This window comes from Tympanuchus pallidicinctus, unplaced genomic scaffold, assembly GCF_026119805.1.
Source record: "Tympanuchus pallidicinctus isolate F22 unplaced genomic scaffold, pur_lepc_1.0 scaffold9, whole genome shotgun sequence".
Lineage (NCBI taxonomy): Eukaryota > Metazoa > Chordata > Aves > Galliformes > Phasianidae > Tympanuchus > Tympanuchus pallidicinctus.
Genome location: NW_026294813.1, coordinates 10,040,752 through 10,055,140, shown reverse-complemented (window position 1 = coordinate 10,055,140; position 14,389 = coordinate 10,040,752). Strand labels below are relative to the sequence as shown.

At 40.1% G+C, this 14,389-nt stretch overlaps 1 protein-coding gene across 1 annotated transcript; it reads right to left on the bottom strand.

The window, feature by feature from the left end:
• On the bottom strand, window positions 1-14,091 carry CCL28 (C-C motif chemokine ligand 28). The gene is made up of 3 exons (XM_052670396.1): window positions 13,971-14,091; window positions 4,630-4,756; window positions 1-3,875 (listed from the first exon to the last, which is right to left on the bottom strand). Exons 1-3 carry the CDS (start codon window positions 14,047-14,049, stop codon window positions 3,725-3,727), a joined length of 357 nt encoding a protein of 118 aa, XP_052526356.1. The 5' UTR covers window positions 14,050-14,091; the 3' UTR covers window positions 1-3,724.
• Window positions 14,092-14,389: the final 298 nt, after the last annotated feature.

Here is a 14,389-nt window from a genome sequence, read left to right as displayed (position 1 = left end):
CTGCCTTCTTTTCCATGATGCAGGATTATGAATGACTTTCCACCATCTTTTGTATTTACTTTCCATATTGTAGAAAATAGAATGACGTAGACATGCACAACATCATTACTATTGATCTAAAAGAATGTATTTGCAGCAAAAATAAAAAGATCAGCTACCTGAAGCCAACAGAATTATAACCACGTTCTCCTACTGTGACTGTAAAAAAGCACATTTCAAGATTACACCTTACAAACGATAAGAGAAAGCCAGTTGCTGGATTTTCACAATTTTAAAACAGAATCTGTAGATGTAATTCAGTCCTTTTAAAAATAATTTCAAAAACGTTAAATTCAGGGACCATGTTTAATCTATACTGGTAAAAGCAATGTATTTGTCTCCTAAGGATGTTTCTGGATCAAAGTGCAGATTTAAATTTACATCAAGTTCAGATGACCTCCTCTTGCAGACTGGTTTGATGACTAACTTAGTAGCTTTTGGCAGCATTTAATAGCCTAAGGTTTATTACTACTTCTAATTTAATCAGTACAATTTCTTCTATAACTGTTGTCAATAGTATTATTCTTTTTCTTCAGCTTTACGAGGCTTCAGATCTGATTATCCTATCATTGGGTGTATGTATGGTAATTCTTATAAAACACTGCTATTATCTCTGCAAGAAAGGATCTGCTCTTGCAGTGGAATTGGCTACAGTCATTTTATATGGATTTCTCAAAGAGATTGCAGTAAGAATAGTAGAGTTGTTGGTGGAACTTGTTCTAGATCTCTTAGGTAATTAATTATACTCATCTACCAAATTATTCTCCAGACATGTGATTGCCACCGTTTTCACCCCTGCTGGTGAGAATGCAAGTCATTCTCCTTTTATGACCGAAGAAACAGTGATATTTTCAATAGAGACTGTAATAGAGACTGCTTTTGGTGTGTTCGGAGTAACACGCCAGAATGAATGCTGCACACTGTCATAGTAGCCACAGAATGGGAAACCTAACAAACGAGAAGTCATTTAGTAAAGATGCTGTATTACCAAAGAAACCTACAATAACTCAGAAGAACCACGTAGCAGCAACATGCAAGGATGTTGGCAGGGAGAGGACAAACGCTTCTTTTTCCTTCCATTCATCATTCGAGTGTATTTTGACAGGAGTTTGGAGTTGAGTCTCTCTTACCATTTTTCACTTATGCAGAAGTAGGACCTCCCAAGGAAGGAAGCATGTGTGTTCTCTGGTGATTCTCCTCCTGGTTTTAAGTCAGTGTATCAAATTTAGGGTTCTGGTTTTGTCTCAAAAGCTGTCTCCCAACAACTTCTTTACTTCTGTTACTTCTGGAAATTCTTAGGCAGTCATTCTTGTGGTAGCTTTTTTTCTTAAGCTTCCTAGAGAGACAGCCTGTTATGTTAGTTTAATTACATAAAATAAATGAACAGCCAGATACTAAGGATGTTTCTTAAAACTTGGAATTTCCAAGAATATTAAATGAATCATAAGCCCATTTTGAATGGAATTCAATGGAAACCAGACTTCTAAGTCACTAAAATATTCAGTGCATTCAGAAGCAACTGGCTGCATCTTTGGGTACCTGAATTAATTGAAAAGATAGCTTAAACTAGCATTTTTGGGAAGACAAAGTCATGTGCTGTAGTGACATGTTCTGCAAAACACAACGTTGAGATGACTTTACTGGAAAAAAAAAATTGATTTTATTTTGTTGCCAAGTACAAAATAGCAAAGGTCAAAAATAACACTCAAGTACAGAGGGTGTGACATCTCCTAACTGAAGGTTTGCTAGCTGGATGGTTCTTTGTCATATTTGTGTGTCAGGGTTCAGGAATAAACCTACTCTACCAGAGAGTGGATCTTTAAAGTGTTGCCTTGATATTTTATATACCAATGTTATGGAAAGCTTTTTACATTGAATGATTTGTAGAAATTATTCCTAATTTCAGTTTTTAATTTTTTTCCAAAAGAATGCAAAGGAACCCAGCCAAAATACACTTGTCAGCTTGGAGATGACTTCTACCTTCTCGTAATCTCTCTATTTGATCTAAAGTATCCATAAGAACCTTATATGAGATAATGAACACTCCAAAGAACTGAAAGATATAAACAAAACTATCAAAGTCTGTCTTTTAAAGTAGCTTGATAAAGGCAAGAATTGTAATTGCATTTAAGTTGCATATCTCTCTGGGTCTTAAAATATCTGTGGCACTGCAGCAATTTCAGTTATCAAAAACTACAGAACTACAGTTATATCCCAATTTGCTGTTTTTCTGAATATGCTGAATATCTATGATAGAACAGTCACGGAAATTAGAGTACAGACAGTACTTTAGTCCATACTTAGGTAAAGCCCACATGTACTAAAACCACTGGTTGTGTTGATGGAAAGAATATGAGGAGCTGAGACATTGTCATCAGCCCTCCTGGAAATCTGTTACTCAAGAGAGAAGAATGAAGGTAAAATTTGGAATCATTAGAGCACGAGGAAGAAAAGAAATTGACAAAACAGTGTAATATGTTTGCAGCAATTTAGTATTCATGACAGTCTGCTGACCTGGCCCCATTAGGTTTGGATTCTAATACACATGTGCTGTGTACATACGACATGCACTTAGAGCAGCATCAGGACAGAAATGAAATGGCTAAATCAAGCATCATTTCAGTTTGTATCATCCAGGCCACCCCATCGTGCAGCACAAGGCAGTGGGGATGAAGAACTCCTGTGTATGATCAGAATGTTCTCCTACTCCTGGCAGCAGGGTGGAGCTGTGCCAGTACGCAGTATTCCCCAGAAACTGAAAGAAGAGTTGCCTCATCTCTGTTAGGACACTGTTGGCTCATCAGAGATTATAATTATGCTTCTTGTTGTCTTTTATCTGTTTTGGAAAGAGTTCCTTTCATCAGATATGTATCTGTGGACATATGCTATTCATTCTCTAGTAACCTTGATATAGATGTTCATCTTTACTTTATTTAGAGGATTTACAGATTGTTCTATCTACTGTCATTTGCCAAGCATTCTCCCATGTTTGCAGTATGAAGTTAGACATGAAAAAAACACAAATACTAGAGATAACTCTGAGGAACTAATTTATCAAATGCAGTAAAGAAGAGGGAATGAAATGAACAAAAGCAATAGGGATTATCTTTACTGCATTGCTTTGGATAGTGTTTTCAGTGATAACAATGGCTGAGAGCAGGAAGTGTTTGGAATAGGCAAAGAATGTGTAGGCCATCATAGAGTAGTATCTGGAAAGGTATCTGTAAGACTAGTTAAGAAAAAAAATCATAGTTAATGACTGAAAGAGTAGAAACAAAAGAGGCAACAGCACAAAGGTATTGCAGAAAAAAAAAGATGCCAGTAGGGACAAAAAAGGAGCTTAGATGAATGGAGCACTGAGAAGGAATATTGGCACGTCAAGTAAAAATCAAGGGAGGTAGCAATAAAAACAGAGTTGGAGAGGGGAGGATTTAAGTGCATCCATAGATTTGGAGGGACAGCAGAGCACTTGCTACAAGACACTTTCAGGAACACCATTTTGCTGTTTTGTTTGTAGTTGGCCCAACATTATTCCTGTTTACAGGTGATGGTTCATCTAGCACATAGATATTTGAAAGGTCATTTTAATGGTGTAATCATCCATCCTTGATGCAGTCTGGTAACTTTGTTCACAGTTCTGTATACCACAGGTACCTTCATTATGGGGCTTGCTTCTTGTTACTGTTTATTCTCTTCTTTTTTTCAATGTTTTGGTTCTTCTCTGTTTTCTTCCATGATGTCTTTTTCTGGGGATCTTGTGTTTATTCTTCTTCATCCATTTTTTAAGTCTTTTAATCCGTGGGCTTACACAGAACTTTCTGCCTTCTATATGGAGGCTGACAGAGCAAAAATCAGTTAGAGGAAAAGCGTAAACAAAACAAAACAACAAAAATCTATTATACTTATCATTCAAATATAAAATCATCATCAAAATGCTTAATCTTATCATCACTTTGGTTCTGTCTGGTGTCAGATACAGTAAATGTTGGTATCTAAGGTTTTCATAATTATAGTATCTTTCAAAATCTGAAAAAAGAATGTTCCCATTTCAGTGGCTCTGAAGAGAACCACAGTGCAAACCAGTACATTTTCATTGCCAAAAAATAAGTAGAAGACTTTACTATTACTACTGTGATGATTATCCAGCAAATGTAAATGTCTAGAAATAAACATGTCCAGGATGTGTTTCAAATTTATCATTTTTACATAAACACTGTGATACTGTACTAGCAAAAAAAAAAGTAAATTAATTATAAACAGCTTATGTGTAAATCTGAGGTAATTAATATAATCAAGAATTGGAAAAATAAAATGGAGAATGAAAATGCATAGTTCTTTTTCAGTTCTAAAAGTAAAGCAAGTGTCAAAGTTATTACAGACTGAATAGTAATATTATTGTTGAAGTGGAAATTGAATGTTAGCAGTCTTGAATTCAAATAGCACAAGGGCAGGCAAATCTTAAACCACTCACAATCTTGTTTTTCATTAAATTTTTGCTATCCATCAAAGATTCTATTGGTTTTGATGATGTCTAATAGCTTTAACTTCATAGTACCCCTTTCACAGTGAAGCACACAAAGCAACTCTTACATAACAGCATGTAGGTGGCACAGGCCATCATGTTTCTGGACTTCAAATCTCTCCACTCTTCGGAGAATTCCTTTAGGAATTTCTTCTGAGATTTTCGTGCAACAGTTGAAGGCCTCAGGAAATAAAGCTAGAAAGTAATAACAAAGTTAGAAATTGCATAGATATGAAGGGACAACTCATAGCTGGACTGTATCACAGAATAGTTGAAGTTGTAAGGGATCTCTTGAGGTCATCTGGCCCAACTTCCCTGCTCAAGCAGCAACAACTAAGGCAAATTGCCCAGGACCGTACCCAGTTGTTTTGAGTATCTCCACAGGTAGGAGACTCCACAGTTTCTCTGAAAACCTGTTCCAGTCTTTGACTGTCCTCACAGTAATAAAATGATTTATTTTGTTCAGATTTAATTTGTGTTTTAATTTGTAACCATTGCCTCTTGTTTTGACTTGGAAAAATTTGGCTCCTTTGCCTTCTTTCCCTCTTGTCAGGCATTTATGCACACTGCTGAGATCCTCCTTTCAGAAATACTTTCCTGGAAGATTTTTTCCATCCCTTTCTGAGGGACTGAGGTGACTTTGACCAGCCTCTAATTCCTTGGATCATCATTCTTGACCTTCTTGAAGAAAGGAAAGATATTTTCTCTCTTTCAGTGTTCAAGAACTTCTCCTAGTCATTATGACTGTTCAAAGACAATCGACAGTGGCCTTGCACTGCTATCAGCCAGCTCCCTCAGCACTCACCAGTGACGCCCCCTGTCAGTCCACAGGGCCTCACATCCGTTTGTTTTAAGTGGGCTCTCTAGCCTGATACTCCTCCACTGAGGATAACTCTTCAGGACTCCTGTGTTTCCCTCTGGTTGCAGAGGCCTGGATTTCTGAAGGCCAGTTCGATCATAAAAAATGAGGAAAAGAAGGTACGGAGTATCTTGGTCTTTTCCATGTCATTTAACATCTATAGCCCTGCCCTCATTCAGTAGTAGGCCTATGTTTTCCTTTATCTTCATTTTGCTATTTAAGTACTTTTGAATTCTTTCTTGTTGCATGTTATAACCCTTGTTAGAGTTAGACCCAGGCCAGCACTGGTCTTTGGTCCCTATTCCTGCATGATTCTCTTCTCCTTCCTCATCATTTGCCCCTGATTCCTCCCCTTGTATACATCCTTTTTATACCTGTGCTCCTTTACATTGTGCTCATCCTTATAGGCCTCTGCTTGGCTTTTGGTTTATTGGGATGGACCTTCTTTTAGCCTGGAGGGGGAGATTCTTGAATATCAGTCAGCTCACCTCAACCACTTTTCTCTCTCAGATCATGTTTTGTGGGATTCTTTCAAGCAGGTCTCTGTAGCAGAGGATATCTCATCTCCTGAAATCTAGGAGTATGGTTCTTCTTCTTGTCTCCTCCTCTCCTCCTAGTATTCTGAACCTTACCATCTCATATCAGTGCAGTCTGCCTCCAGTTTTTCTGTCTTTGGTGAGTTCTTTTTTTTTTTGTAAATACCTGGTATAGCTGAGTTCCTTGGAAATTGTCATCAATGCACTCAGATTACACTAATTTCTTATAGGTTGCTTGAGCACCTCTGTCTTATCTTTCCGGCAGGTATCAGGAATGGTTAAAGAACTCCATCTAGAAAAGGGGCTGTGAACCTGAGGCTTTTTCCAGTTGTTTGAAGAAGACCTCATCTACTTTTTGCTGACTGGGAGGTCTACAACAGGTATTCACTACAGTGTCACCCATGTCGGCCTCCCACTAATCCAAAGCATAAGCTCTCTGTTGGCTTATCATCTATTCTTAGACAGAGCTCTGCGCCTTCTTGCTGCTCTCTCACAGGAAGAGCAACTCCTCCTCCCTACTTTCTGGGAATGGAAGATCACTGACACATGAAGTTTTCGGGAATGTAGCTTAAAAGCTCTGCCTTGTAAAGTGGAATCATCCCCATTATCTTATGTCTTAGAAATTATTAATGCTGTTACTGGTTTTTTGTTTATTTCTCCACCCCTTCAGCCCCTCCAGAACTTGTGGGTTCATGACTGAATGCGTCTCTGCTAGAGAGTGATTTGCAGTTTTCCTGCTTTATAAATACCACTGTAAAAAAAATAATTTCCAAGTCACATCCATAATTCGAGAATCTTTGGTGGCAAGTAGTAATGTTTTGGTGTTTGATTTTTTTTCTGCACTAGGGATTTATCTAGGTTGTGATAGTCTTGTGATCAAACCCATGCTTCAAGGTGAGCACAAGGACTTCTCTGTCCCAGTCAACGAATCAACAGTGTGGGTGCAGTGGGGAGTTGGAATTTTTTTTTTCTTGGCCTGTAAATCATGCTGTTCTTAAGTAACCATTTACCATTGGAGTGCAAGAGTGATGGAGCAAGGCAAGAATAAGCAGGAAAATATATTTTGAGTTGTTCCTGTAAGTAGGAGATTAAAAATCTCCTCAAAACATTTCTTGTAATAAAGAAGATTGTATGCACTGGTTCTTATAGAACTCTGGATGAGAGCTGAGATAACAGAAGATGCCAGCAGAGGCGCAACACTGGGCTGGAGCAGCTGGCAGTGTAGCTGGAGTCACCAAAGACCAGCCATGCTATGTGCCACAGCTTTCAGGAGGTTTTGTACCCGGTGTGGTAGATGACAGCCCAGGGAGTCACAGAGGAGAGTGAAGCAGTTGCCTTTTCAGCAACCTGCAGAGAAGGATTATACATAATCATGTGGTACAGAAGAATGAATTAAATTTTGTGTTACCTCCATTATTTCCCTGATGTCCCTTTCTCTTCTCGCTTTAATAGCACACTGTGTGTGTAGCCAATTAATTTGTATTTGCAGATGGAAATTCAGTTCACTGAACACCATCACATTTAAATTTTTTGTGGGTGATTGAGGTGTGAACATTTGTTGTTGCCAGTGCTTGCAAAAGGGTTATAGGAAAAAAGCTCAGGAAAGGATAATTGTATCCTGAACACTCTCTGAGCTCTACTCCTCTGCTTCTGCGGGGTCTGGCAAATTGAGTCCCTCAGCAAGGCCAGCACTGACAGCTGCTTACAGTGTGTGGGGCACTATGGAAGGTCTGAGGGTGAGCCAGCTATCTCCTGGCCTCATGTTCAGCTGTTTTCTCTGCTTCATGGTCATCATCTCTTGTCCACATTTGTATGCTTTGTGTGCTTAGAAGTATCACTTGTTTTGTTCCACAGATCTGGACTGTATTGCACTGGCCTTTGCACACTGTGTAACTGAAAATTAAGAATTTATTTTTATATTAATTTAAATCTATATTAGTTTTATTATATTAATTTTATGTCTATGTAAACTCGTATGAAAAAAATTAAAGCAAAGTTCTTGATGTCTTCAGATGAGCTTGTGAATATCTCCCTGTCCATGACATCACCCTTTTACAAGACACTTGAAAACTGCAGAAAGGTGTTTGTATTGCATCTTTAACAATCACTTATGTAGCCAGAGTAGCAATTTTAGAATGAACTGAATTACCCGATGCTCAGTCAATCTTTGAACTGGAGCATTAAATCCCTCCAACTAATGCAACTATGCAAAAAAACCTGTGCCTTTAAATGTGAAAGCACACAACAAACTGCATGTGAAGCTGATGAATACATCACCAGGAAGCAGAATGAAATTGTTTTGTAAAATATGAATGAGGGAGTGCTTATGTCCACCTCTCACAGAGGCTAAGAACGTGACAGTTAACTTTCTGTGGAGGTATGTGCTTAGGATTTGTATGGGTGCTTGCCTTGAGAAATTCCAGTTTGCACTAACTTGTTTTTTTTTGACTGAAAAATAAGATTTACTTTTAAATAAAATATTATATATGTATTGTTGTTGTTCTGTGGATGATCTGCAGTTACAGTATGCCAAATAGACACTAAGTATCCATCTCTGAATTGCAGATAAATACACATTATCAGAGCTATTCCATCAGACATGTAAACGTCATCTGCAATCTTGTGCTGGCAGAGACACGATGACTTCGAAAATGAGTCATTCTGAGTCAGGGTACGTTTACCTTCTGCTAAACAGGAAGAACGCTCAGGGCAGCGGCTCAGGGAATTCCCCTGCACCCTAGAAGCAGGGACATCCTCTCCCGCAGTGCTGGCTGCACTACAGCTCCGCTGCCTGGTCCATTATTACTATAACTGTGCTCTGAACCTGTAAGTGGGTGGGAACGAGGTGATAATAAATAAAGCTAATGAATTCAGCCCAACACAATACCAGAAATATGTGTGGGCATTAGCAATTAGATCAGGCTTGTTAGCTGGTCTTCACAATGGTTAGAAGCAAAGAACTGCAGTTTTCCACCTGGAAGCTGGCCTGGCCTTTTATTTGCCCTTCCAACTCCATGGAGATTTTTCCCAGTGCTGCCCGTTTCACTTGTCTCTATGCCTAGGCAACACAATCAGAAATCCACAGCTGCTTACCAGAACTGTATAGACCTGCTATCTGGTATAGAGCTTTCTTACTCAGACATCTAAAGGAACTTTCTGTGTTGCTGGATGGCAAGACCAAGATTAGTGATGAATCTTGAGACAGGTCCGTGCAGGGATCACTCTGCTGCTATTCAGCAGCTTTGGTGTTTGTTCCTCAGCAACACTCACCAGGAAAATAAATTATTGCTTTTAAAATATTTTGTTTCCTATTTTCTGCAGCATCTCAATCCTTTGATCTTGCAGAAATGTCCACTGGAGCGAGTTAAGCAGCACAACTGAGGGCAAGCACAAGTAACTGGAAAACACCTTCGCTCACTCCAGTTTCTCTCTTAAAGATGCCTAGGTATGATGTCCTTTTCAGGTGGGTACTCTGTCACTGTGCCTTATGGCATACATTGTCACTCATCTTTACATTATACTGGATTTATTTAATATGCTGTGTATAGCTTTTCCAATTTCAGATGAAGTGGAAAAAAAGGAAAGCTTTGCCTTTTGAGTGAAAATAATGTGTTTAGCACATTTGAACAGAGGAAAAAAAAAAAAAACCTTGATTTTTCCTTAAAATAAAAAAGAAAATAAGAGAGAAAATGTCTGAAATTCTGAATTACTTCGAAAAAGTCCTTGCTTTTCAGAGAATGCAGCATGAAAACTTAATTTCAGCTTTCCACAGTGGTCTGTTTTCTTTCAAGCCTATCAGACTTGGTAGCACTATAGTTACTTTCTTAAGGCTGAAAGGATCAACAGCAGTTGGCAACTACAGATGACTGCTTTCACCTGCTCTTTTAGAGAAGTGTTTCTCCTTGATGGAAGAGATCTTCAAAGTCTGTGATATTCAGTGGGTTTTAATTGAATTGCTGTTGATTGCTAGAGAATGAACCACAGAGAATACGATGGTGGCTTTGATGGAACAAGACCTTCGTTTTATCTGTCTTTACACTTCTGTTCATCAGTATCAAGTCTTTGCTGAAGCTTCCTTCCTTCCTTCCTTTCTTCTGTCCCTCCTTCCCTCCCATTTATGGAAGATGCCTGATGAAAAGCCCTCTTACTAATCCTGCAGGGGTAGCAAATGGTTATTCTGCTGGCCCCTGGCTGTAGCTTTTTTAGGCAAATAGATAGATTAATATTTAAATGTGTGTAGACACTGAAGGAGAAACATAGCAATCATTGTCTCAAATAGACTTGTCCTGCAGAACACAGCAGAACATGTATTTGCCATATATTTTAGCTGAGGGGAATCAGCTAGAGAAAAAAAAAAAAGAGAGGAAATCAGCTGGAAATAGAGTGATGGAGTCAGTACATTCCCCAACCCTGTACTTTGTTGCAAATTTGCTTGATTTCACTTTTGCTTCCTTTAATCAAGTACAACAGGAAAAAGAAAAGGGCTGTAGGTGGGAACAGTAAGAAAATCATTTCTGGTCTCTGCTCCTGTATCCAACCTACCCACTTTAGACCTTTTGCAACTCTCCTCCTGGTAGGTTTCATGCCAGCAGTTAGTATTTTGACCAAGCCTTTGTTCAGCCCTGAATCCTGCTGGCAGCATGGATGAGCCCACCAGTGCTGCTAGCAGAGCCCTTGATTGTAAACTGTGCAGTAACCCATGGGCTGCTGAGTGAGAAGACATGTGAAGATTTTCTCCTGTGTAACTAAACAGAAGGTAGGTAGTTCTTAAATTTAGGAGTGGACTAAAAGGGTGCAGCAAAGATACATATGGGTATTAAGCAGCATGGATTCTTTCAGCATACCATGTGGTCAGTCAGATAGCTTGTCTTGCATGGTGAAATCCATAAACCTGGGGCACTTTCTGTATCTATGCTGAATCTGCTGCTAATATGCCTCAAATTTGTTGTGAATTGATGTAGCTTTGCATTGACTGCACAACTCCTGGAATTATTAGTAGCAGTCATTAGTGTATCCTAAGGGAATTCTTTTGTGGTTGCAAAGTAGGCTTTATATATCCACAAAACAAACAAACAAACAAACAAACAAAAAAGAACAACCACAAAACAAACAAACAAACAAAAACAGACAAAAAAAACAAAAAAAACAAAAAAAACCCCTCACACTGATTATCTGGATTAAAGCCTTGCTTAGTCAGAGCATGATAGGTATGAGAATGCTCTAGTGCCTGTAAAGACATTTCTGTAGGTAACTTCATAAATTCACATAATCATTAAGGTTGGAAAAGACCTTTAAAATCATCCAGTCCAACCATCAACCCACCAACCGTTGCCCACTAAACCATGTCCCTAAGTGCTGCATCTACATTTCCTGAACACCTCCAGACCCCTTACCACTGCCACAGGGATACTACTCCTGTGATAATTTGCTTCCCCACTTCTTTCTTTCTCCCAACCTCCTCCTTCAGCCTGGCCTTGTACACAAGGTCTTTCACAGGAAGACAACAAGCAACAGTAGCGATAACACTCTATAAAACAGATTAACAACCACAAATCTGTCTAAAACTGGAGAACTGAAAGAAGGGATAGAATACACCCAGTTCAACAGCTGAATGCCTATCGAGCATGCACCTAAAAACAAAGTATGAATATTAGTCAGTCATCCTACCCATCAACTACTGAGAAGCCCAAGAGCTCCTTGAGCTCTTCTGCATGGCATTGGGCTGCATGACAGGATCTCTCCTCAAGCAGGGACACATCTAAATGTTAACGCATGAGGGCTGGCAGTGAGAGTGGTGCACTCAGGGCAAGGAGGCTACTAATGTATGCTATCCTGATCTCTGTGCTGGCTGGCTGCTTCCTCATGCTCCTGCTCCAGCTCCTACTCTTCTGCAGGAAGATGCTGGAGACCCCTGGCATGGCCAGAATTGATGACAGCCTCTTTCATACCCACATCACATCCAGACATAGTACTATAGTAGTACCATCCATGCAGTACTATTTCCATGGCACCAAGCCAGCAGGCGGCTAGGTGGCACCAAAGCTGGTCCTGGGAATACAATAACAGCTTCCATTTGGCCATCGAATTGGACCTGGTCCTGGTGTAAGTCAAGGTTTAACCAAAAGTAAGGCAGATCTTTTAGTGCTTGTTTGTTCATGAAGCTACCAGAAAAAGTTTCCCTCATCTCAACCAAACGTTGGGCTGTTTCAAGAGTTCAGTACCTCAAATAAGGTCTTTTCAGCTTAACCCAAAGCACATCAGTACCTCCTTTGCTATGGAGATGGCTCTGATCCTGGCTGACAGGTGAACAAGACAGGATGCTAGAACCCTTGGCAAACGTAGCATTGTCCTCTGTGAAAATGTGGAGGTTGCTTAACAGCTGGAAGTGAGATAAAATGTGCTTTACCATACCCTTATTCTATTCTGACAGCACAGGAATGCACAAAGATAACTCACACAACTGCAAACGAGACAAGGAAGAGGGAAAGCAGAATCTTTAAAATGTAATTAAATTACATTAATAAAATAAAAATTTTGCCACAATCCTAATAAAAATCCTGCCACAATTCTACAAAAGAATCAGTGCCACTCATTCTGGCACTGCCTGGCAGGGCCACAGTTCTATCCATGGCAGGTGTGATTGGCCTCCAGGTGGCCTTCCTGGCCTCAGTTCAACAGCTATTACTGCACAGCCATGAACTGTTGACAATGAACCACAAACAACTATTCCAGGTCTGTACACATCACCCAAAATGTTTGTGTACCTGCACCACACCACTGAAATAAATAGATGCATGCAAAGCAGCCTCAGCAGCCTGATCCATCTGCCAGCTCCAAGTGAGAAAATGTGCCTGGGCCCATACACATGCAGCTCTGCCTGTTTTTATTGCAGGTTCCACTGTTGTATGTTGCTGTTAAGCACGGAGCATGTTTGCATATACAGAAAACTAGAGGATGAAGGAATTTTCCCTGTGCCAGATAGTGAAGGAACATGCTCCAAGAAAACCCTTCCTTTGACCTGTGTATGTGCACTCCGTTGCTGTTGTGCAAGACCTGGCTGAGTGTCCAGATCATAAAATGAATGGAAAAAACTCATGCAGCCTGTGCAGGCCAGCAGGTACTGTGGCCATTTTAAAGGATTAAAAAATTAAGGTAGATCTTGTCCATGCATTGTGAAGTCAGTAATTCCTGCTCCTAATGCAGCCAGTGAGAATTGAGAAAGGTGCACTGCAAAGACTGAGTTCTCCAGAATGTGAGTTATCTTTTCCAACAACATACCTTATTTTACCACGGAAAATTACAAACAATAGGACTCAAACACAAAACTGCATAACTGTTTTGAAATGTATTTCAATAGACATACAAGAAAACAAAAGCAAGCATTATGAGATCTCATGAACCCTCAAGACGCACAGTGAATGCAAAGTTGTGAAAACCCTCTTCTGAGTATGAGAAATAGGTTACATGGAGTTTGTCATATTGAGATCTTTGTCATCTGTGACAATCAAACTTTAGAAAGAAAGGATCGAGTTTTTTTATGACACATCCCCTCTCAAGAAGTTTGGAAAGGACTGCAGCTGAACTGGAGAGATCCCTTTAAACAAACAGAAAATCTTTGTTAAGTGTTCTCTGGAAATCACTGCTCCAAGGTACTACACCTTCAGCAATTAAAGCTCTCAGCTGCAGCGTTCCTGACTGTATTCCCTGTGACAAATCACCCACATGGCTTTTCCTTCTTAAGCCATTATACAGAATCACAGAGTTCCTGTACTTTTAGGGAAACATGAAGGAAACACTCAGGTGAAACTGATACCGGCGGCTCTCTGTGGGTGGGAGAGCCGAGTTTCGCTTTTAGAACTTCTCATGCCACAGACCTCTAAGCTAACAGCTCTGATCCCAGACAGAGCTGCAAAGACTGAAGCAGACACAGCTCCAGGCAGACACCCTTTGGGAATACCCTCGTCCTCTTTTAGGAAATTAAATCACAGAAGTAGGTAAGTGCAATGGTACTTACTTGGGGATGTAAGGCTCACTGCAGCCGCCAGCACAGCCAACACAGTGACAAAGCTCACATCCATTCCTCCCGGGGCCATGGGTACACTGCAGGCAGGTGCAGGTGTTTCAGGAAATGTCCTGTGGCTCCTGTCTGCCAGGGAGTGTGGCTGCCAGGGCCCCACCCTGCAGCAGCTCGATGCTGGCCCTGCTGTGCAGCAGCACTACCTACTACCTGTATCCCTGCTGTCTGTAGCCTCATGCTTGCCTTGGGCCCTCCGTGCTCCCCTTGCTAGGGTTGTTCTCCAGCAGCAGAGGATGGAAACGTCTCCAGAACAAACACTTGCAGAATTAAAAAAACAAAACAAAACAAAAAAACACAAAACAAGAAAGCACCTTTGCTGTTAGATACTGTGTCTATGTAACAGTGTGTGCAGCACT

Bases quoted from the DNA above. Each gene is read 5' to 3' on its own strand.
- CCL28 (XM_052670396.1), bottom strand. From the start codon at position 14,049: ATGGCCCCGGGAGGAATGGATGTGAGCTTTGTCACTGTGTTGGCTGTG. The intron at 4,757-13,970 runs GTAAGTACCATT...ATTACTTTCTAG, and splicing joins AGTGAGCCTTACATCCCCAA to CTTTATTTCCTGAGGCCTTC. The intron at 3,876-4,629 runs GTAAGAGTTGCT...TTGCTCTGTCAG, and splicing joins TGCCACCTACATGCTGTTAT to CCTCCATATAGAAGGCAGAA.